Source organism: Pleurodeles waltl, chromosome 12, assembly GCF_031143425.1.
Source record: "Pleurodeles waltl isolate 20211129_DDA chromosome 12, aPleWal1.hap1.20221129, whole genome shotgun sequence".
NCBI lineage: Eukaryota > Metazoa > Chordata > Amphibia > Caudata > Salamandridae > Pleurodeles > Pleurodeles waltl.
The window spans coordinates 673,015,211-673,041,007 of record NC_090451.1 but is presented as its reverse complement, the minus strand read 5'-3'; the positions used below and the strand labels follow the sequence as shown (position 1 = coordinate 673,041,007).

The 25,797-nt window shown below is 40.9% G+C and overlaps 1 protein-coding gene across 1 annotated transcript in view; it reads left to right on the top strand.

The window, feature by feature from the left end:
• LOC138268704 (hydroperoxide isomerase ALOXE3-like) overlaps positions 1–25,797 on the top strand; it is a 223,324-nt gene that overhangs the window by 153,076 nt on the left and 44,451 nt on the right. Inside the window, exon 9 of the mRNA XM_069218621.1 lies at positions 14,603–14,689. Within this exon, the coding sequence (XP_069074722.1) occupies positions 14,603–14,689 (87 nt within the window). The remainder of the gene's footprint in view (positions 1–14,602; positions 14,690–25,797) is intronic.

The window sequence follows — 25,797 nt, the reverse complement described above, 5'->3', positions numbered from 1 at the left end:
AGAGGGGAGTAATATGTTTGATGCCAATCAAAGTGAAAACGAACAATTTTGGAGGAATGAGTTCCCGATCTCAGACTCATTACAAACGGAGGACTTAATACTGGAGAGGAGGTCAGAGGAGGGTATTGGGTGTAAGGGTTTGCTGGAGCCCAGGCAATCTTCATCCCCCTGCATTTGAACCCAAGTAAGGGATAGTATAAATTCTAAGGAGATGATACCATTGGCTTTGGAAAAGGGGGAGGGTTTTGTGGGAGGGTTGGGTGGGAGTGTTGCTGAAGGTAGTAAAAAGCTGGATATATTGTTGTCGTCACCTATTTTGGGCAAACAATCTGCATCTATTTTGGATACTACTGCCATACCAGCTGCGTCACTACCAGATGTAATGTTCCTAATGCAAAATACTTTGCGGGCAATCTTGGAAGTACTAACTGCAAACAATCGTCTGAAGAAAGTACACAAAAATCTATTACAAATGATAACAGCAGAGTTACAATGTATTAATAGCAGTATGCCAACATTAGTATGTCCTGTGCTGGAAAAAATGGATTGAGAAACAGATACCCATGATACTCATGATACCCGGGAACATAGTAATGAAGAAGGGGAAACAGACAAAATACAGACATTAGACCAACCGTCTCTATAGGTTTCCAAACAACCAATGCTGGTGATAAAGAGGAATCGTATAAGGGGGAGAAAGGGTTATGTGTTCAACAGTTGTTACTATAAACTCCAATGTAGGAAGCGAAGTAAGCAAAGAAACGCTGGGAGGAAAACATCAATAGGGAGAGAGGGAAAGATAGCCTAGGTAGCCCAGGCCAACACCTCAAGGACAGACCGAGGCTAAGGGTGGGAAGTAGTAGCCCTACAGCAAGGGGCCACGTCACAAAAAGTGCCTAGCGTACCCTACAGAGAAGTTAGCCAGTGAAGAAAAAGAAAGAAAGTTACCCATAGAACGGCAGTGGAGATGGAAGTAATGGAAGGAATAGAAGAAAGAGAGGAAAACACTGGTTTAGAGGGAGAGAATAATATTAAGAGATTAGTAAAAAGTGATGAGTTAGCCAACCCTTTTTTTTGCCCAGCAAAGAGCGGGACTTCGTTATCACCTAAAGGTCCTGAGGAAAAGAGGGAGTGGGAGAGCCCTAGCGGAAGTAAATGTAGGTGGATCTATCTGGAACCCTGGGGAAGAGAGATTGAGGAAAAGGCGCAGAAAGTTAAAACCTCTGAATCGTACCCTCCTTCTAGAAGTTATGACCCGGTGTCCAAGTCTATGTGAAATTGAGTCAGAAGATATAAAGCAAATAGGAATTATACTAAGCTCAGAGGGAGAAGAGGTGACTAAAGCACTCTTCTACTCTGAATGCATTAGACGTCTGGTACTGCAAGCAGAGGCGGAGTTAGGGAAGGAGGGTATAAGATTAGTACAGCAAAGTGAGTTAGGGCGTGAGACTCAAGATGGGAGGGTCCTTACGTGTCACTCAGGTCTGTTCCCTAATCAAGTGCTGTGTAATTTGTTATATAATAACTGTAGGAGGCTGGCCTGGCTTATAGTGGGTACCTCGTGGTACTTACACCTTGTGCCAGATCCAGTTACCCCTTATTAGTAGAATAGAGATGTTTCTAGCAGCTTAGGCTGATAGAGGTAGCTACGGCAAAGCAGCTTAGGCTGAACTAGGAGACATGCAAAGCTCCTACTATACCACTTATATCATATAGCACTATATCACAAGAAAACACAATACTCAGAGTTACTAAAAATAAAGGTACTTTATTTTAGTAACAATATGCCAAAAGTATCTCAGAGGATACCCTCACTTAGGAGGTAAGTAATATACACAAATTATATGTACACAAACCCAAAACAGGTAAGTAACAGTAAGAAAAGAAGTGCAAACAATGTAGAATCACAATAGGATGCAATAGGTAGAAATAGGCCTAGGGGCAACACAAACCATATTCTCCAAAAGTGGAATGCGAACCACGAATGGACCCCAGGCCTATGGTAGGTTGTAGAGGGTCGCTAGGACTGTGAGAAAACAGTAAGGGTGTCCAAAATACCCCACCCCAAGACCCTGAAAAGTAGGAGTAAAGTTACCCTACTACCCAAGAAAGACAGTATAGTCGAGATAGGGGATTCTGCAAGAACAACAACTGCTACCAAAACACTGAAGACTGATTACTTGACCTTGAGGACCTGTAAAGGAAGGAGACTAAGTCCAAGAGTCACGCAAGTGTCCAGGGGGGGGCAGAAGCCCACTAAACCCCGGATGAAGGTGTAAAAGGGCTGCCTCCGGATGGAAGAAGCCGAAGATTCTGCAACAACGGAAGGTGTCCCATGGCGTGCTGGAGGATGCAGAGTTGTTTCCACGCAGAAAGACTGCAAACAAGCCTTGCTAGCTGCAAGAGTCGCGGTTGAGGATTTTGGGTGCTACTGAGGACCAGGAAGGACCAGGATGTCGCCCCTTGGAGGAGGAGACAGAGGGGGCGCTCAGCAACTCAGAGGGCCCCCGCAGAAGCGGGTAGCACCCGCAGAAGTACCGGAACAGGCACTTAGAAGATCTGAGGACAATGGTCGAGAGTCACAAAGGAGGGTCCCACGACGTCTGAGTCCAACTCAGCGAGTTGGGCAATGCAGGATGGAGTGCTGGGGACCTGGGCTAGGCTGTGCACAAAGGAAGTCTTGCAAAAGTGCACAGAAGCCCGAGCAGCTGCAGATCACGCAGTACACAGGATTAATGTCTGGCATGGGGAGGCAAGGACTTACCTCCACCAAATTTGGACAGAAGGGCCACTGGGCTGTGGAAGACACTTGGACCCAGCTCCTGTGTTCCAGGGACCACGCTCGTCAGGATGAGAGGGGACCCAGAGGACCGGTGATGCAGAAGTTTGGGGCCTGCGCTAGCAGGGGGAAGATTCCGTCGACCCATGGGAGATTTCTTCTTGGCTTCCAGTGCAGGGTGAAGGCAGACAGCCCTCAGAGCATGCACCACCAGGAAACAGTCGAGAAAGCCTTCAGGTTGAGGCGCTACAATGTTGCTGGTAGTCTTCTTGCTACTTTGTTGCGGTTTTGCAGGCGTCCTGGAGCAGTCAGTGGTCGATCCTTGGCAGAAGTCGAAGAGGGAAGTGCAGAGGAACTTTGGTGAGCTTTTGCATTCGTTATCTGAGGTATAGCCCAGAGGAGAGACCCTAAATAGCCCCAAAAGGAGGATTGGCTACTGAGAAAGGTAGGCACCTATCAGAGGGGGTCTCTGACATCACCTGCTGGCACTGGCCACTCAGAGCTGTCCATTGTGCCCCAACACCTCTGTATCCAAGATGGCACAGGTCTGGGACACACTGGAGGAGCTCTGGGCACCTCCCCTTGGAGGTGCTGGTCAGGGGAGTGGTCACTCCCCTTTCCTTTGTCCAGTTTCACGCCAGAGCAGGGCTGGGGGATCCCTGAACCGGTGTAGACTGGCTTATGCAGAGATGGGCACCATCTGTGTCCATCAAAGCATTTCCAGAGGCTACTCCTCCCCAGCCCTTAACACCTATTTCCAAAGGGAGAGGGTGTAACACCCTCTCTCAGAGGAAATCCTTTGTTCTGCCTTCCTGGGACCAGTCTGCCCAGGCCCCTGGGGGGCAGAAACCTGTTTGAGGGGTTGGCAGCAGCTGCAGGGGAGACCCCGGAAAGCAAGGTTGGCAGTACCCGGGTTCTGTGCTAGAGCCCCGGGGATGCATGGAATTGTCCCCCCAATACCAGAATGGTATTGGGGAGACAATTCCATGATCCTAGAGATGTTACATGGCCATGTTCAGAGTTACCATTGTGACGCTACATATAGGTAGTGACCTACATGTAGTGCACGCGTGTAATGGTGTCCCCTCACTCACAAAATCCGAGGAATTTGCCCTGAACAATGTGGTAGCACCTTGGCTAGTGCCAGGGTGCCCACACACTAAGTGACTTGGCACCTAACCTTCACCAAGTGAGGGTTAGACATATAGGTGACTTATAAGTTACTTATGTGCAGTGAAATTGGCTGTGAAATAACGTGGACGTTATTTCACTCAGGCTGCAGTGGCAGTCCTGTGTAAGAATTGTCTGAGCTCCCTATGGGTGGCAAAAGAAATGCTGCAGCCCATAGGGATCTCCTGGAACCCCAACACCCTGGGTACCTAGGTACCATATACAAGGGGATTATAAGGGTGTTCCAGTGTGCTTATGAGAATTGGTACAATTAGTCACTAGCCTGCAGTGACAATTTCAAAAAGCAGAGAGAGCATAAACACTGAGGTTCTGGTTAGCAGAGCCTCATTGATACCGTTAGGCACCACCAGGGAACACACACAGGGTATACATTATGAGCACTGGGGTCCTGCCTGGCAGGATCCCAGTGACACATAGGCAAAAACAAACACACATACAATGAAAACGGGGGTAACATGCCAGGCAAGATGATACTTTCCTACAATAACAATCGAAGAAGGTGCGTGGATGGAAATAATGGCAGTCTAAGTATAACTGTAGTTACTGAAAATAATGACCAACAGTGGAGGAATTGTTTTGAGCCCCTTGTAAACCCTCATGATAATTAAAGGAGGGGCGAATTGAGTGTCGTGGACTAGGAGTTAAGCCCGTCGAACCACATTTTGATTTTGTTCCTGGAATTTGGGAGGTTATAAAAAACATTTAAAACCAGGCTTATTTAAAGGAGAGTTTGAAAAGTGTGATATGTGTTTCCAGGAAACTTGGTTGGGCGACGAACCTGATCCATTAGATGGTTTCATGAGACTCTTCAGGGGAGCAACAGGGCAAGGGTTAGGTCGCCCATCAGGGGCCCTAATAACCCTAGCTTCAACAAGAATAGCGAATAAGTTTATAGAAATAAAAACTAAATGTTGTTGGCTATTGGCAGGCCAGGTGGATCTCTACAATACAATTGGAGGTGCTCAACGGTTAATAATAATTTATGTATATATACAACAGGGGAATATGTATGATTATGACATTCAGCGGAGTCTGTTTGAGGAAGATCTGGAATTATTAAGTATTGGTAAATCAGGATACTTGACCCTAATGTTGGGAGATTTTAACCATAAACTGGATCCCAATAGTATTGACAAATTGTATAAGGAGCTACTGGTTGTTGCACAAATTCCAAATAGCATCTTCCCAAATGTAGAATGTTCCGCGCGTGATTTGACCTTAGGACCCTAGGTATGTTCTGTCTAAATTTACATATGAAGAAGGATCGCCTGACAAAACAGACTTTTCAAATAGGCAACCAGATTTGCCCCATTGACTATGCTTTTGTAAATGCTTGGTCCTTTGGAGAAGTGCAGGACTTTGAAGTTGAGCATATAGAGGGCAGCGATCATTGGCCACTTCGATTAACAATATGGTCAACCGATAAAAATCAGAGAGAAAAGGCACTGATAGTGCTAGTTGAGTACCCTCGTAGGATAACGACCTGCCTTACAGAAAGTAGTCTAGAAGCACTCAATGAATTGATAGTAAATTATCCAAACCCTACAATGGAGGAAGATCCAAGTGATATAGTTAAAGGTTATAATAGGGGCATTGCGTTAATGGTGGACTGCCTAAAAACTAAATAAAAAAAAAACGCAAGTGGGAAGATGAAGGGAGAACCATATAAGATTAATAATAGTAAAGTATGGTTTAATTTGAATGTAGGTGCAAAAAAGCAAAAGATGCGAAGACTGGAAAGGGAATTTAGGAAAAGCCCCACTATTGACACAGAAGTGCAGCTCTGTCAGGCAAAACAGAGTTATAAAACAATCATAAGACAGAAGAAAGGGGAATATATTAGCAAAAATTGGGACACAATGATCGAAGTGATAAGAACACGGAATATTAGGGGCTTCTGGCAGTTGGTAAGGGAGGGGAAAATAACAGAAACCATGCGGTGTTTGGTTGGAGAAGAGGATTGGTAAAAATATCTGTCTACTGTATATAATGGTATCGATGCTGAAGAAGGATATGGTGTCACCAGGAAGACGGGTGAGAACTTGAGATTAGCTTTTGCCCCACAAAAAATAAAAGAAACTATTGTAGCACTTAAACTAACTAAAGTGGCCGGCCCAGACAATCTCCCAGCTATAATAATAAAAAAAACATTGATTGGTGGACTACATTTTTTCATGATACGTTTTGTAAAATTCTTGATTACGGCCGTTTTCCAGAGAATTTGAAGGGTGCCATGGTAAGACCGATCCATAAAAAGGACCCAATATAACCAAAAATCTATCGGCTGATAAGTTTATTAGACGTTGGTGAAAAGGTATGCACAAAGATATTGCTGGGGTTAATTAAAGAATGGGCAGAGGAAAATGATATGATACATGTAGAACAAGGCGGATTTAAGGAAGGGTACTCGACAATCGACCACTGCTTTAATTTGTGGTCTTTAGCAAAAATATCAATGGCAATGCGAGGAAGCCTGTTCTGTTGTTTTTGTGGATTTTCGCGCCGCATTTGATTTGGTAGACAGGGAACTGCTATGGGACATGCTAAGACAGTTAGGGATTGATTTGGATCTATTATGTCTCCTTCAGGGTCTGCATTCACAAAATTGGGCCCAAGTAATTTTAGACATGAGTGGTTCACTGTCAAAAAAGATCCCCATAAACAATGGTTTGCGCCAAGGTTGTGTGCTGGCACCAATATTATTTACATTATTTCTGCCAGACTTGCCTGGGTTGCTGCAGGAGGTTAGAGGCCTAAGACCAAAAATTTATGGTGTACATGTTTCCTGTCTATTATATGCTGACGATTTAGTGATAATGGATATGACGGAGTTAAGTCTACAAAGGAAATTAGAGGTGTTCCACTCTTATTGCCAAAGGAAAAAAATGGTAGTAAATTTAGAAAAAACAAAAATTATGTCTATAGGGAAAGTGAAGAGTGATTTTGCTTACCTGCTAGGAGGTGAAAAACTAGAGAAGGTAAAAAATATAAATATCTAGGCATGTGGTTTGACTCAGACTTGAGATAGAAAGATCACATTGAAGCCCTAAAAAATAAAGCTTTATCATCGGTCTGGGGATTGAAACAATTTAGTAGCAAATATGGGGGTCCTTCCCTCCAGCCGGTTATTTCTGCTTTTAATGCCATGGTACCTCCCCAGTTTCAATTTGGGGTGGAAGTTCTAACACTCTCAGGGAAATTAAATTGGGAGACAGAAGAAAGCATTTGCGTAAAGCGTATGCTATCGTTACTTCCTTCATGTATGTTACAAGCTATAAGAGCAGAATGTCACATGACGGCATGGACTTACCAGGTACTGCAAGCAGCGCTGAAGTTTTGGTTAAGCATAAGAGACAAGGGGATTGGTAAGATCGCAAGATTGTGCAAAAAAGAAATAACAACAAACAAATTGTATTGGGTGTTACAAGTGAGGAGACGGCTAGAGAAGATCTGCGTTCTCTTAGGCTTACCCGGTAATCAGTGGCGCGGTGCACAGATCCCAAAACTAAATTTACGAACAGTAGGGAAGGAAAGGGCAAGAGAAATAGACCTGAAGTATTTAGAGTGTAAAATCTCAACTCAGGCTATGTTAGGGGGATGGAGGAACCTGGAAAATTTCCCCTATATAGAGGCTCTACCTAACCCAAGACTGAGGGACTCAGTGTCACGGTTTCGGGCTGGTCTGATCAGGACTCTGGTTGGGACACCCCTTGAGGTCACCGAATATCCTAAAGAGGTAGTATACTGGGGCAGAAGAGCAGCTAAAGGCATACACGGAAAGGACAGCTATGGACAGGCACAGGAAACAGGAAAGTAAAAGCAGAGCAACCCTTGTGTGAACAAACAGGAAACGGATTACCAGTGGACAAACATGCTGGGGTTGTACACAGAGTAAGGCGCAGAACCTCCCACAGTGACAGGTAATCTCAATGCCTCTGTTCAGTTTGCTCTTACAGATAGTCACCCTGTCAGCCCCATAGAAAGGAGGCAGCAAAAGTGATTCCGTCTCTGGGCCCTAGAGCACAGACAAGGAAAGTACTTACATACACAAGACACGCTGTTGTGGGTCCAGCTGGAAACACAGTGGCGATTCCTGAGAAAACCGCAATAGCACACTGTCACTGTTAGGCACAAAAGACAACGTATAACACTGGACAAGGATGGGGGCTGGAATTGCCTCCTGGAAATCAGGAGCCAACCTCAGTACACAGGAGGACACATATACACTGGTGAAGACTGATAGAACACTTACCAGACACAAAGAACCAAGAAGAAACAGAAGGGAACAAACAAAGAGGCAGAGGCAAGAACTAGGAACAGGCTCAGGCTGAAGCAAAGGCGGGACTAGGACTTGAAAACAGGGTGCAAACTTCTGGCTGGGACAAACAGAGACAGGTCTGGGAAACTGAGAGCAGGCTCTGGCTGGAACAAGCAAAGACAGGGCTGGAATACAGGGAGTAGGAATAAGCAGTAAACAGGACTTGGAAACAGAGAGAAGGTTCAGGCTGAAACAAGGCAGGAGTAGGGCAGAGAAACAGGGAGCAGGCTCTGGAAGAAACAAACAGGTACAAGGCTAAGAGATAGGGAGCAGACTCTGGCTGGAACAATCAGGAGCTGGGCAGAGAAACAGGAAACAGGATCAAGCTGGAACAGAACAGGAACAAAACTAGAACACCATCCGACAAAGGGTCTGTAACACAAAGGAATCAAACTCCAATGCACGACGGGGATCTTGAGGAAATGGCTGCTTATAAGCAGTTCCAAGCTGGGCTGCACAGGAGAGGTCTCAGGTGTGTGTAATTTCAGACACTTGCAAGTCCTGGTGTAGAGGATCTGGTGAAAAGGAGCAACTGGACTTCTCCCATAGAAAACAATGGGAAACAGAATCCAGGTTTTCCTGACTACCAGGCTGTGCATTATGGGAGTTGAAGTCCCAGGAAGCAACTGCAGTACTACACAAGTATACCATGGCCAAAAGAGAAACAAACAGGAGCCAGCAAGGGACTCTAGATAAGTGTTTAAGGTGATTCCCAGGCTTCCGACAGTCCCCTTACAGCGCCCCCTAGAAATGGGACGACAGAGTCGTAACAGTATACCCCCTCCCACCAGTCTGCTCAAGAAGAGAAGGTGATCCTTTGGCTGAAAAAAGTTGAAGAGAAAAAGCCACAGCAAGAAAATCCAACACCAACCTTGGTTGATAAGTTTACAGTCCTGTCATAGGTGAATCTTCCAATGAGCAAAGCATGTATTAATACCCATATGGGCTCCGATGTCTTTCCTCTTTATTGTTCGAGTGATATGGGAGGAGTGCATGGAGTTGGTTTCTGGTGAAGTGGATTCAGGAGCAAGGAGATCTGGAATTGCATCATGGGCGGTATTCTTTAGGACTTTAGTTTTCTGTTCAGTACGGTCTTCTTTGGAGGAGATAATTGGCGTATTAGTAACTGTAAGGTCTGTAACTCCTTCCGACAAGCAGGATATGTCTGTTTCTGCAGCAATATTTGCATTGATTGTGGTCTGAGGCTTGCAAAGCATAGAGACTTGGGAGACATGGGTAACTGGTGTTCTCAAGGTAAACATGAAAAAGTCAGAATTGTCTTTCATCTTGGATGACTTTGGAGTATCAAATTCAGGAGCAACAAGAGTTTTCAAGTCTTTAGAAACTGGATTAACATCTGAAAATGTAGAAGTTCCACAAACTAATTCTTTAGGGTGATCTTCAGACAAGACTGAGATTTCATCATTGCAAGTGCTCTGTGGTGTATTCATGGTATCAGAAATGGTTTCTTTGCAAAGCGTTTCTACTACAGGTAGTTGATCTTCAACTCTGTTAACACTGAAAGGTTGTTCTTTGGAAAGAAATGGAACCGGAGTCTCTTCAGAAATCCCCTTTACATTGGTATCTAAATTTTCAGCTCTTGCCTTTGAATTGATGATTGTTTCTTGCAATAAAACACTAAGAACAGTACTTATCATCAGATCTTCAAATCCAAGATTCAAATTCAAGTCTTTAGTCTTAGTGGGAAATATTACATCTTTCAGCACTTGAACTTCGGTTTCAGATTTCTGGTTTTCAGGAGTCTTTAGTTTCAGGGACACAGCAGGTGACATTGGTGTGGCTGGTTTTACATCAAGATCAGATACCAGTAGCTCAGAGATCTTGTCTTCACTAATTGTGGAGCTGGAAACAGGATACACATTGTCAGGGATCAGTAGGTCAGGATCAGTGGTTGAGGCTGCAACTGTGTCCAGTTCTAGGAGAAGGCTTTCATTTCTTATGACAGGCTGTTCAGTTTGAGATTGCTGGGTTTCTTCCTTGTCTGAATTCTCCACAGTTTGCTTTGACACAGAAGAGATTTTTAAACTTTCTGAGAAGTCCATTACTTTCTTAGTAACTAAGGGTATTTCTTCATGGTCAGAAAAATCCATTAGTTCACTTGAAACAGGAACTGTCTCTTTATTGTCTGAAAATTCTATGATATTGTTTGAAAGGGCAGGAGTATCCCCACAATCTGAAAATTCTGGTGTGAGCGCCATTTGAACAGCACTATCTGCAGGTTTGTTCACGGCAAGGCAAGAACCACTGTCATCACTAGATTCAGATTCTTCAACACTGTTGCACAACTTGCCATTAATCTCCAGTAAAGTCATATCTTGGTTTCTTAAGGTGCAGCTATTGGAGTCTGCTTCAGAACTCTTCTTCCTTTGGCTTTATTTTTTCTGATAGAGGGGCTGTGACACTTCCCTCTGAAGACTCGGATCCATCCTTTGAATCAAGAGGTGTCAAATCTCTCAGAGATGTCAGAGATCCAGTCAACTGTACAGGAATTCTCACTGGAGAACTACAGACTGAGAGAGAGTCTGAAGAAGAGGCTGATATATTTATAACTGGAGCTGTCTTTTGACTGTCATTAATAGAAGGGTCAATCTGCTCTATAGAAGTCTTTGGAGAGGCACACAAAGTAGCATACTGCTCTTTAAGCCAAAGCTGGTGATCATTTTCTTTTTTCAGGTTTTCAAATTGCCTTGCAGTAGTTTCCATCAGCTGCTCTGTAACTTCTTCTACCTTACAGATAAACAGAATGTCTGGTTCTTGCAACAGTGAAATATGCATTAATGAAAAGAGCCCACGTGCACGATTTCTTGTGTATGTTACAACATATTCATCATAGAAGTCCAATATCTGCCTTTTAATCTGCCAAAACTGCTCCTTTAGTGTGTGTATGTACATATTGTTATCAAACCCACTCAGAATATAAAAGGGTTTAGCAGAGTTTTTAGGGATTGAGACTGGTGTATTATCATCCAGTTTGGGAAGAGCACAAGCCTTTTGAGTTGAACTAAGGAATCCCAAAGTCTTTACTGATCCCTTTGATACAGGTTCTATCCTGCTGACTTGAAAGCATTGAGGGACTGGTAGATCCTTACACGAGTCAGCACAACACTTCGGAATTGAGACTGATGTACTGTCATCCAATTTGGGAGGAGCACAAGCCATTTGAGTTGAACTAAGGAATCCCACAGTTTTTACTGATCCCTTAGATACAGGGTCTAGCCTGCTGACTTGAAAGCTCTGAGGGACTGATAGGTCTTTATAAGAGTCAGCACTGCACTTTGAATTCTGAGAAACTGGCCTAGATGGGCTAAAGCACTCAACAGAAAACAAGGGAATCCCTAGTGCGGCTTCTTGAACAGTGTCAGGGTTCTTTGTTTTGACAGAGTCCTGGAAGTGAATTTGGAATGCACTAGCATGAGGCAAGGAATTAACCGTCTTTTCTTGAGATTAAATGTCTTGTGCAGAGTTAGCAAAAGCACTTCCACGGTTATGAACATTCTTACTGGCTTCAGCTAATAGATACTGCAAAAACTCATTACATCCTTGTAATTCTTCTACAGACAGGGAGTCATAGTCACAAATAACATAATAGTCTATCATTGAAAGATTAGCAAGCCACTCAGTGTAGTACTGAACCTGCAAGTTATGGTTTTCTTTAACAAGTCTATCCTTTAAACTAAGGCCTTTTTTAGAGGTCTTCAGAGAATGTATAGGTTTAGAAAGGGGTGTCTTAACATGATAGGAAAGCCCTTTAGGTTTGTGTGTGCCTTTACTGCCAGGGGAGCTTGAAATGTTTGGGTCGTGCATTCTGTCACGGTTTCGGGCTGGTCTGATCAGGACTCTGGTTGGGACACCCCTTGAGGTCACCGAATATCCTAAAGAGGTAGTATACTGGGGCAGAAGAGCAGCTAAAGGCATACACGGAAAGGACAGCTATGGACAGGCACAGGAAACAGGAAAGTAAAAGCAGAGCAACCCTTGTGTGAACAAACAGGAAACGGATTACCAGTGGACAAACACGCTGGGGTTGTACACAGAGTAAGGCGCAGAACCTCCCACAGTGATAGGGAATCTCAATGCCTCTGTTCAGTTTGCTCTTACAGATAGTCACCCTGTCAGCCCCATAGAAAGGAGGCAGCAAAAGTGATTTTGTCTCTGGGCCCTAGAGCACAGACAAGGAAAGTACTTACATACACAAGACACGCTCTTGTGGGTCCAGCTGGAAACACAGTGGCGATTCCTGAGAAAACAGCAATAGCACACTGTCACTGTTAGGCACAAAAGACAACGTATAACACTGGACAAGGATGGGGGCTGGAATTGCCTCCTGGAAATCAGGAGCCAACCCCAGTACACAGGAGGACACGTATACACTGGTGAAGACTGATAGAACACTTACCAGACACAAAGAACCAAGAAGAAACAGAAGGGAACAAACAAAGAGGCAGAGGCAAGAACTAGGAACAGGCTCAGGCTGAAGCAAAGGCGGGACTAGGACTTGAAAACAGGGTGCAAACTTCTGGCTGGGACAAACAGAGACAGGACTGGGAAACTGAGAGCAGGCTCTGGCTGGAACAAGCAAAGACAGGGCTGGAATACAGGGAGTAGGAATAAGCAGTAAACAGGACTTGGAAACAGAGAGAAGGTTCAGGCTGAAACAAGGCAGGAGCAGGGCAGAGAAACAGGGAGCAGGCTCATGAAGAAACAAACAGGTACAAGGCTAAGAGATAGGGAGCAGACTCTGACTGGAACAATCAGGAGCTGGGCAGAGAAACAGGAAACAGGATCCAGCTGGAACAGAACAGGAACAAAACTAGAACACCATCTGACAAAGGGTCTGTAACACAAACGAATCAAACTCCAATGCACGACGGGGATCTTGAGGCAATGGCTGCTTATAAGCAGTTCCAAGCTGGGCTGCACAGGAGAGGTCTCAGGTGTGTGTAATTTCAGACACTTGCAAGTCCTGGTGTAGAGGATCTGGTGAAAAGGAGCAACTGGACTTCTCCCATAGAAAACAATGGGAAACAGAATCCAGGTTTTCCTGACTACCAGACTGTGCATTATGGGAGTTGAAGTCCCAGGAAGCAACTGCAGTACTACACAAGTATACCATGGCCAAAAGAGAAACAAACAGGAGCCAGCAAGGGACTCTAGATAAGTGTTTAAGGTGATTCCCAGGCTTCCGACAGTCCCCTTACAGCGCCCCCTAGAAATGGGACGACAGAGTCGTAACACTCAGTGTTAAAATTCCGAATTGGGTTGAACCCAGGCTATAGGGACCCTAAAGCAAAATAATTTCTCAAGTGTACCCAGGGCTTATGTACATGTGGCTTACAACAGAAATTTAGCACGCAACACCTACTTTTAGACTGCAATCAGTTTTTAGAGGTGCGAAAAAAGTTTTTAAAACCATTTTTTAAGGAATATAATATTATTAATCGGGATCAAGCGCTTAGGCTACTAATAGACATGAGATTTTTTAATGTAACTTGTGCGCTAGGCCAATTTCTAACAGGATTAAGAGGGATCTTAACTGAACTTACAGTGCTGGGTATAACGTAGGGAGTAAAGGTGAATGAAGAGTTTGAAATGGCGCAAATAGACTATTTAAAAAAATTAAATTGGTTGATGGTAATATGGAAAATTCGCCATGTATTAAAGAGGCGTGAAGTAAAATGTAGAGCACTTTAAATTGGAAATTGCACTTCATGTCATTGTAAGGATTTGAGTCCCATTAGAATTGTATGTGGAATAACTTGGTTAGCACACCGTCTTTTAAAGAATTAGCAGGAAATTAAATAGGTTGAAGGTTGAAATAATTTAATGAATCATGTAAGTAGAGTTTGTCAATAAGAATTAGAATGAATTATGAATTTTGCATGTGAATGTATTATGTAATAGGGAATTTTCTTTTTAAATGAACTTGGTATAATCAACTGTTTATGTATAGGACTTTATAATAAACTATGTACATTTTATTGTTTTTATACTTTTAAGGTTTAAGCCAAATCAAAGATTATGACTGACTGACAGCTTACTCTACTAAAAGATTAGCCCCTCGTATTTGACTCTTGGATGAGCTCTGGTTCCCAGAAAAAGAAGTACTGAGAAGCTGCATTTCAAGATTGAGTTACTTTGGCAGAACTGTTTCTAACCGCTGAGGATTTGATTGAAATCCATTAACTAAGAATAATTATAAGTGGGAAAAGTGTGCTTATTGTAAACCCCCCTGTCCTTTTAAAATTGACCCATCCTTGACAGTCTGACTAACATTCTCTATGCTTTTTCCATAGCTCCTGTTTCCCCATTTCCACTCCACACTCTACTCCAATATGATTGCAGAGACAAAACTCGTTCAACCTGGGGGTACCTTTGATCAGGTGAGCCACCCTAGTATTGAATGCAGATAGCGGAAAGTCACTCTTTTGGCACTGTTACCCCACTTTTTGACTGTTTATCAGGGTGTTCAGACTGTCTCCACTGGGATCCTGCTAAACAGGACCCCTGAGATTCTGTGCTATCCTCCAAATTTGGTTGCCCTGGTACCCTTTGTTCTATTAGAGTGTGTACTTGCCTCTTTTACACTTTTGGCCTTGCATTATGTACCTTGAGTCACAATATTTTTACTGTAGAAATAAAAAGAAACTAAAGGCTATCTAGACTTCTATGCAACAAATACGAGCTTTTGAAGATAATTGGTCCGATTACTATAAAAATTCATATTATTATATTTGCACATAGAAAGGAGACTAAATATTGATGAGGGGATGTAACATCAGGGTACACATTATACTTTTTAACAACAATATATTGTGCTTGTGAAAATTACCCTAACTCTTAAGTGTCACTTTGCAGAATGCTATTTTAGGATATTGGGCATTGAAGTAGAGTAAGCACATTATTGAAAGCACGACTAACATCCTCCTTTGGTGTGTTATTTTTGTGAGAATTACCTACCTATTATTCTCTTTGTGTATTAACTATATATGAATGTGCCATGCACAATGGAATTGGTTAATAGTCACTTATGCTTTTGTTAAACATATGGGTGTTGTTTTATATTTTAATGGCTTTTTTTCACGGTGATATGGTTTTATAACTGGTTCTTTTACTGTTCACTTGATATGCTTCTATCAGTGTGGTACTTTTGGTGTCTATTATTGGATATACACTTTTTGAAGTGTCAGACATGTATGAGACCACTATGATAAATGACATGTGATAATTGATAATTATTTTTTTACGGTTATTACATTGCCAGCCTTGATGAAGTCCCTTTTGGGACGAAACACGTGTCATCGGTTATGAGTTCTTATATGTGCTGAAATATATTATTATTCATGGAAAAATGTATAGAGATTGGATAATTTGGAGATACATCCTATGATTTGGAGTTCTATCAATTGGCTGATATCTTACAGAGAACGCACTGTTAAGAATGTATAAGAGTGAACACCAACCTCCCATTTTGTTCTTGGATTGAGCCAAATAGTATTTTGGATATACAAATGGACATTTACCTTTTTACTGTGTTTTGGATTGAGTGGGAAATTATTTTTTACTTCCCATGTTTATGCATGTATTTCAGGTTGTATGTGTAACATTTTTGTGTTTTCTTGTGTTTGTTAATTTACCAATATTAAAGTCATCATTGTTTGATGGAATAGAATTTATACACCCATATGACTTTTATCTATTTGCTTACATCTTTCTGCATATTCACTGTGACTCTTGGAAATATGTTTCCCTATATAGATATAGGTATATAATATATTGAGTGCTCCACTAGTATTTTCCATGTATTCTAACTTTTTTTTCCAGCTTGCACGTGGTGGCAACAGATGTGTTATAGTGTATTGAGCACCCTTAATGATGACATAAAGGATGTGCGGCCATTCTAAAGTCATTGTTGCCTTGCTCGTTCTGAATGACGGGCCTGCACTCCCTGTCCTGAGATATTAGAAACTTTTGTTTGTCTACAGTAGGAAATTATAGTACATATGAGGGTAATGGATACTTTTGGTGATAGAGATAAGATATTTCAAGAAATGTTTAGTCAAAATTTAGGAGGTAGCAACACAACTCAGTCAGAAACAAGACAATTAGAAGGCATGAAGAAAAAATATATACGTTTGGAAAAACTCCGTAAACAGGAACTGTCCCGCTGGTGGGACTCAACAATTCTTAAGAAGTATATAGAGGACAAAAAAGTCCCAAGGTGTTTAAGGGTAGTTATATTTACCTCTTTTGATGATTTATCATATATGTTAGAGTGGGAACAACTGCTTTTTGAAGCCTCTAAAGGTATGATGCTAATCTTGATAGAACATGCAGAAGTAAAGAGGGAAAATTTGTTAAAGGAGATTTGGGACTTGGAAACAGAGATTTGTGCTTTAAATTTACCTTACGTGAAGGCTAAAAATGATAAGGTTCTTAAGGAGGATTTGGATAAACATCAAACGTACATAAAAAACTCAAAAATGTCGAAAATACAAAGAGATGATAGGGATTACAAAAATGGGCAAGTATATATCTTTGCCAGGAAATCTGATGGTATTATTACAAAGACTGTTCATGGTGAGATACAATAAATTAAGGACATATCAGAAAGTGAATCAGAATTTTCTGTTACATCAGGTGAATCTGGGGGTGATGGTCAACAAAGTGACAGTACAAGTGTAACCTCTAACAATGATTAAGGAGCTCCTTCAAGCTTCATACGTGAAGCCAAACGATATAGATTGGGTAATAAAATAATTTTTTTAGAACAGACTGTCCCAAACACAAGAAGAGAACACGCAGGGCCAAAAGAAAAAGAGGACCTCAACAAGACTTCAACCAAGGGAGTGCAAACCCATGCTGCCAAGACCAAATCTCAGAACAATTAAAAACGTGCCCCTCCAATATTGGTGCAACATGTGGTAGCACCACTAATACCAACATCTCAATTGTAAATTTATCGGATTGTATACTTTCAGACGACCAAATAAATGTATTGAGCAAAGGTTTTGGATTTTGTCTCTCAAGTTTTTGCAACATGACACAAGTTCAGGTAGACATTTTTAAGTTTGTATGTCAACATAAGCTAAAAGCAATTATTTTGTGAAAAGACAGATACCCAACAAACTCATTACACTCAACCACTACCAAGTGAATACACAGTAAAGGATTTAGAAGATATTCAAATCTTGCTTTCTTTGGATAGGACAGATATGGATGCCTTAGACAGACAACAATTGTTGTCTGATTTGAAAATCAGACAGGATTTTACGCTGAATAGTGAACTCAAACCTACATCTAAGTTCATACCAGTGCTGCCCGTGGACAATGTTATAGACACTTTTGGTAAGCTAGTCAAAGAAGAATTAAACAGACTAGATAGAAAGATTAGGATGGGTAAATCACATATCTCACACAATATAACCAAACAAGAAAAGTTATCGCAACAAGAGTTATGTAATAACCGTAACTTAGTGATAAAGGAAGAGGACAAGGGAGGTAACATAGTCGTCTTAAATAGATGTGACTATATCAGGGAAATTGATCGACAATCGGCGGATACAAATGCGTATGTTAAACTAAAAGATAATCCTTTGTATACAATTATACAGAAATTAGAAGATCTTCTACACAAATGGCAAGATGAATGTCTGTTGTCTGATCTGGTATACAAATATATTTTGAATCAGCAACCCAAAGCTCCATGCATATATATATTACCTAAAATACATAAAAATTATACATCACCTCCCGGTAGACCCATAATATCTGGGATTGGTGGACCCACAGAAAAACTCTCTGAATACATTGACGGTTATTTACGACCTATTGTTAAAAATTTACTATCATACTTACAAGATACAAAAGTTGTCCTAATGAAATCAGAAAGTATAACATGGTCATCTGAGATGATTTGGGTAACAATGGACGTCACATCCTTATATAAATGTATACCCAAATCTAAAGGTTTAGAAGCAGAACGCTTCTTTCTTTCCAGTCGCTCAGCTTCATACTTAGAGCACACTGAAATGTTGATAGAGATGATTGAATTCACATTGGACAATAAAGTCTTTGTCTATGAAGGTGAATGGTTTCGCCAAGCTCAAGGTGTAGCTATGGGCTCTCGGTTTTCACCGCCGTATGCTAACTTATACATGGGCCTATTTGTAAAAATACATATTTGGCAAAGAGGTCCACCTAATCTGACTGAACACATCTTTTTTGGGGGACGCCACTTAGACGATATACTATTTATTTGGACCGGAACTACATCTTTGCTGTTGGAATATTGTGATTATATTAATACAAATTATTTTAATATAAAGATGACACATGAATATAATAAAGACCGTATTAATATTTGGGATCTAGGGATCTATCCCATTGGCAATAATGTCCAAAGTAAAATTTATCGGAAAGCAACTGCATGCAACGCGTTGTTGCATGCTACTACTAGCCATCCCAAGTCCCAAATATCAGCCATCCCATTTGGTGAAATGATTAGAATAAAAAGAAACTGTAGTCAACCAGAATCAGTGGAGACTGAGCTCAACGTCTTGGAAGAGAGATTTCTTCAAAGGGGTAATCCGAGTAGCTTACTACTTATGTCTAGAAAAAAGATCAATAAAATATCAAGGTCCTCTCTAATGAGATCTAAATGTAGATCCAGATCTCGTTCATTATATAAATCTAAATTTTTTGTACAGCATATAGCCAAAACTGCCGGAATATATACAGAATTATTTGCAAACATTGGAAAGTTTTACATACAGACCAAACCTTAGCTAAGATCCTGCCCTCTAAACCTAAAGTGATTCATAAGAGGGGGGAAAACAATTAGGCAGTTGGTATGTAAGAGCTATCTACCTCCGGTTAAGGATAGTGTTGAAACTTGGCTTCCAAATAAGATCTGTGGATTTTACAAATGTGGACACTGTAATATGTGTAATATAGCATTAAATAAAACAACGGAGTTCAGTTTCATGGAAGTAGCAATTACAAAATTAAGTCATTCATAAATTGTAATACCAAATATGTTGTTTAGCTACTAGTATGCAAATATGGCGAGATATATGTGGGGAGTACCATAAGGCGACTTAAGGAAAGGATTCAGGTACATATGTGGTTGTTACGGAATAATGATCCCACATCACCTCTATTATGTCACATGAGTCAAAAGCATGGTACATTGGAAATTCCAGCATTCAAATACATGGGTATTAGTCATACTCCAACACATCTCAGAGGTTGGGATAGGGAGATGGATCTTAGGAGAAATGAGGAGAGATGGATCATTAGATTACAGTCTATTCAAAGAGTTATGAACACAGATGATGAAATGTACCACTTTCTATAGTCTCTTGGAAACTAGTTTAAATAAATCATGTTGTTTCTAGGTAACATTTATGACAATACAATAATTGAAACTTCATTTATTAAATAATGACTAATTGATTTAATAATAAACTTTCCCATGTTATGTATATCTGAAATTAGGACTGTGTAAGGCAAAATACATTTAATATGCTTAATGAGTTCACACAATTAACAACTCAATGGTATTGATTTGATATCTGTATAATGAGTTTTGTAACACACTATTCAATTCTCACTGTATATGTGTTTATAAATATATTTGGGTTTTTGTGGGATCTCATTACGAATTGAGGATGCTTTGACCGCATAGGGCCATGGGCTCACTACTCCTATTTTTTGCATTTTTGTATCTACTAATAGGAGTCTAAAAAAATTTGGGTCTTATTCCCGGGGTCATCTGGTGACATTATGTTTATTCAGAATCGTCACCTTTATTAGCTTCAAATACGTTCTTATCACTTAACTATATTTATGTTGTGAGATATAGTTACTGCTTCTAAACCTATATATATTCTTGAGTTATTCTTTCATACAGTATGGACATAGTTCCGGATTACAAAATATCATGTGGTACATACTTATTTTGTTTGGGCGGATGAACATGATAGACAGGCTGGTCTTTGTATAAGACATCCATAATATTACTATTATAAAATGGTGGCTGTGAGATGTAGGATAGTTTTCACATTGACCGCACATATGTCAAATAATAGTTTATGCATTGGATATCTTTTACGAATTTTCACTTATTTTGTGAGGAAAAATTATAAATCATTCAGGGTTACTGTGCTACAGCACTCTATCCTCGTAGAAGTAGGTACTATGAACCTGAAGCATTCCAAAATGGCCGCCGTGATTGTCTACAGGTATCATAGGCACTGTTTAGTGCACTTGACAACAATCTGATCTACCATTGGCCAATATTCCCTTCAAAACAGCTCACGTCTAATGATCGGATTTTCCGTATAGACGCTGGACTCTGTGTGCAGAATGGGATCGGCGTTTCAATAAATGGGAGATTTGTGAAAGACAGCCCTTGATAATTCGAAATTCCAATGTAAGGTAGCTTACTGAGATTTCGGCTTTGCTATCTTTTGTTGTATTATATTTATAGGTTCAAACAAACATTTTGTTCATGCTTGTGAGCATGTACTAATATTTATACATTATTTAGAACCCATTTGATAATGTTCCATTGGAGTGTGTACTTGCCTCTTTTACATTTTTGGCCTCGCATTATGTACCTTGATTCACAATATTTTTACTATAGTAATAAAAAGAAACTAAAGGCTATCTATACTTCTATGCAACAAATACAAGCTTTTGAAGATAATTGGTCTGATTACTGTAAAAGTTGATATTATTATATTTACACATAGAAAAGAGACTAAATATTGATGAGGGGACGTAACATCAGGGTACACATTATACTTTTTAACAACTATATATTGTGCTTGTGAAAATTACCCTAACTCTTCAGTGTCACTTTGCAGAATGCTATTTTAGGATATTGGACCTTGAAGTAGAGTAACCACATTATTGAAGGCACAACTAACATCCTCCTTTGGTATGTTATTTTTGTGAGAATTACCTACCTATTATTCACTTTGTGTATTAAATATATGCATGTGCCATTTACGATGGCATTGGTTAATAGTCACTTATGCTTTTGTTGAACATATGGGTGGTGTTTTATATTTTAACAGCTTTTTTTCACGGTGATACGGTTTTATAACTTGGGATCCATGGTTCTTCTACTGTTCACTTGATATGCTTCGATCACTGTGGTACTTTTGGTGTCTATTATTGGATACACACTTTTTGAAGTGTCAGACATGCATGAGACCACTATGATAAATGTTCTCGATATTTGTTTTTTTACGGTTATTACATTGCCAGCCTTGATGAAGTCCCGTTTGGGACGAAACACGTGTCGTCGGTTATGAGTTCTTATATGTGCTGAAATATATTATCATCCATGGACAGATGTAAAGAAATTGGATAATTTGGAGATAAATCCTATGATTTGGAGTTCTATCAATTGGCTGATATTTTACAGAGAATAGACTGTTAAGAATTTATAAGAGTGAACACCAACCTCCCATTTTATTCTTGGATTGAGCCAAATAGTATTTTGCATATATGAATGGACATTTACCTTTTTACTGTGTTTTTGGATTGAGTGGGAAAGTATTTTTTACTTCCTATGTTTATGCATGTATTTTGGTTTGTATATGTAACATTTTTGTCTTTTCTTGTGTTTGTTAATTTACCAATATTAAAGTCCGATTCATTGTTTGACAGAACAGAATTTATACACCGTATGACTTTCATCTATTTGCTTACATCTTTCTGCATATTCACTATGACTCTTGGAAATATGTTTCCACAAATGGTCCTATTAGAAACTGTCCTGGAGTGTTTCCTTTTATATATATATATATATATATATATATATATATATATATATATATATATATATATATATATATATATATATATATATATCTTAATTTGATGGATGGTTTACATTGGGAAGATGATTTTTTGCTATTAACCATGGATGTCACTAGCTTGTATACGTGCATTCAACATGAGTTGGTTCTTAAGGCTGTCAGGTATTTCATGAGAGCTAGATCTATTTCATATTTGAGGCATACGGAGATGATTTGTAATATGATCTGGTACTGCCTTACGAACAATTTCTTTTTGCTTTGATAGTGAAATATATAAACAACTACAAGGGACAGCAATGGGTACTTGCTTCGCTCCCAGCTATGCAAATTTGTTCATGGGCTGGTGGGAGGAGCAAGTATCCCTTGATATTATAGATTATGAGGAAATAGTGGTATTGTGGTGTCCGTATATTGACGACATCTTTGTAATATGGAAAGGTGATGAGAAATCAGCTATGGAATTTGTAACGGTGTTGAATACAAATGAGTATAATTTACAACTAAGTGAGCAAGAAAGCAATCCAGTTTTTGGATGTTGAAGTGAGTATTATCAAGGATCGTGTGCAAACTAAACTATATAGAAAAGCAACAGCCTGTTAAACGCTAGTAGTGCTCATCCTCCTAATCTTATCAGGAGTATTCCATTTGGTGAACTATTACGCACCAAAATAATTTGTAGTACCAATGATAGTTACCAACAGGAATGCAGTGTAATGTGCCAACGACTTGCAGAAAGAGGGTATAGTGATAAAATTATCAGGACAGCAGTGGAGAAGGTGGAGTGTCGAACTAGATTGGATCTTCTCTATCCTTCATGTAAAACAAATGACAATGAACAAGAAATACGATGTATCACGACCTTCTCAAACCAAGCATTCAAGTTGAGACAAATTTTGAGAAAGAGCTGGGATATCTTACAGACAGACCCTCATTTGATGAAGTTTGTTCAGGATTTGCCATCTATTACCTTCTGCAGAGGGAGATTCATACGTGATGATTTAAGTCACAATATAGTGATTAGCTACAACAATGATATGCAGACTGGTTCTTCTATTACATGATTCTATTGTTGCCAACAGTGCAAGGCTTGTAGATATAGTGTTAATTGCTCGGATGTTATTTGGGGTAATGGACATAACAAGTACAGGATTCTAGGTCATTACAACTGCAATACTGAATTTTGTGTGTATTGTTTGAGATGCCCATGTAATAAATTATATGTGGGAAGTACTATCCACAAGGCCAAGAAGAGAATCCTTGAACATATAAGAGCCATCCGGAATAATGATCGCAACTACCCGGTAGCGAGACATTTTCAAGCGGAACACCATGGTACCGAGAAACTATTAAGTTACTTGGTGTGTGATCATGTTAAGCCTAATATTCGGGGTGGTGACAGACAAAAAGCCCTACGTACTTTGGAATCCAAATACATTATCAGATTTATGACTCTCTCCCCTGGGGGTTTAAATTCCAGTGAGGAGATGAGTAGTCATCTTGTATAGAAATTTCTGGGTATTATTTTGAGTGTTTTTGTTAATATGATTATGTATTTAATGATATAATTGTTATTGTGATTTTTGCACAGGGTTTTTGATTATGCATTGTGGGGTTTTAATGGGCACATAGAACTATAGACTGTAATGCAGTGGAAATGGGCTCGAGTATATTTATGGTACCTGTTAACAATAATATGTAAGAGTAATGTAATGATATGTTGAGAGTGATCTGAAATAATAGATATGAAATTAACATATACCTATCTCAGTAGTAAGTATGTTATACATGCAGATTAATAGGTATAGTAGAATTTTGGATGATATTGACTCTATCAATGACATAGAATCACGTTTGAACATCAAGTACCGAATATACAAACAAATGATTTAATAGATTTGATGGGTCTATAGGTGATATAGATTAAGTCTAAGGTATCTTATATATTATATACTAGTCCAATATGGCTGCTGCTTTTGTAGAGTAATTTGTCACATTTGTCTGTCGTCAGTTTTGTTAGATTTTGGTATTTGAATGGTAATGTGCTCACTTCCCCCATCTGTGAACAAGGCTACGGCTGAAACGCGTTGGGAGGAAGAATCTGTGTGATAGTAAAACTTTTGTACATTTGACTGACCTTTCTTGTGGCTACAAGAATGTTTTGATTTATTTTATGGTCATTCCCGAATCCGTGAACATGGTGGCAACAGATGTGTTATAGTGTATTGGGCACCCTTAATGATGACATAAAGGATGTGCGGCCATACATTCTAAAGTCATTGTTGTCTTGCTGTTATCATTGGCATAGGTTCCCCTATGAACTCCAGTTCCAATGCAGTGGTCCTTGTAAGTGTGGGGAAACCATTTTACCTGTGTATTGGCCACAGGTTGGTCCAGCTACCTAATGGTATCCCCGAACCTAGGCATGTTTGGTATCAAACATGACTGAATCATACCCCAATACTAATGCCAGAGTTGGTGGCATGATTCCATGCACTCTGGGTACTCCTTAGAGGACCCCCCAGTATTGCTCCCAGCAGTCTTTCAGGGTATGCGGCCAGCCTGCGCTGCTGAAAGCCCCTCAGATAGGTTTCTGCACTCCTGCTGCTTGACCAGCTCAGGCAGGGGAAGGCAGAACAAAGGATTTCCTGTGGGAGAGGGAAGCAACACACTCTCCCTTGGAAACAGGGGTTACAAGGCTAGGTAGGGGTAGCCTCCCCAAACCACTGGTTTGCTTTGAAGGGCACATTTGGTGCCCTCCTTGCATAAACCGGTTTGCACCAGTCCAGGGACCCCCCCGGTCCCTGCTCTAGCGCAAATCTGGACAAAAGAAATGTGAGGAACCACTCCCCTGTCCACCACCACTCCAGGTGTGGTGCTCAGAGCTCCTCCAGGTGGGCACTTGATTCTGCCAATTTGAAAACAAGATGTGCAGAGGCCCCTGGGAGCATCTGATTGGCCTGGCAGGCAGGTGATGTCAGTAACCCTCTCTGACAGATGGTCACTGTGCAAAGTGTCCAACCCCCTGTTAGGGCTATTTAGGGACTCCCTTGCGGGTGGGTCCCCAGATTCGGTGTGCAAGACTCCACCAGGACTCCTCTGCATCAACCTCTTCTGCTCCTGGCCACCGGAACCGCTACTGGACACTTCAGGAACTGACAAGACTGCAACTCCCAAGAAGACCTCGCCTTGCAACATTGTTTCACCGGCTCCTTTCAGCAACTCCAACATTTCCACGGTTGTGCATCTTCTGGGGTTGGCAAGACTTCAGTTGCATCAAGAAACAAGAGGGAATCTCCTTCAGAGTGAAGGAGTCACTCCCCTGCATCTGCAGGCACCTGAAGCAACGACGTTCAACTGTGTGGACCTGCTCTCCTGTGGAACTGCGTGGATCCTGCAACACAGGTGGTGGTCTGGGGTGGTCCCCTTGGTCCTCTCTGGTCTCTGTCCATTTTGGGAGACGGTGAGCCCTTGCCACTCCTTGCAGGACAGAACCCTTCTGCACAGTGTCTCTTGCGGCAAACAATGGTTGTTGACACCTGCTCCAAGGGATCTTCAAGCTCTAAATAGCCCCAGCCTGCAGCACTTTGTTTGCAAGGACCGTCTCTCCTCTGCTGCTCCAGCGACGTGGGACTCTTCTCCTGGTGTGCTGATTGGGC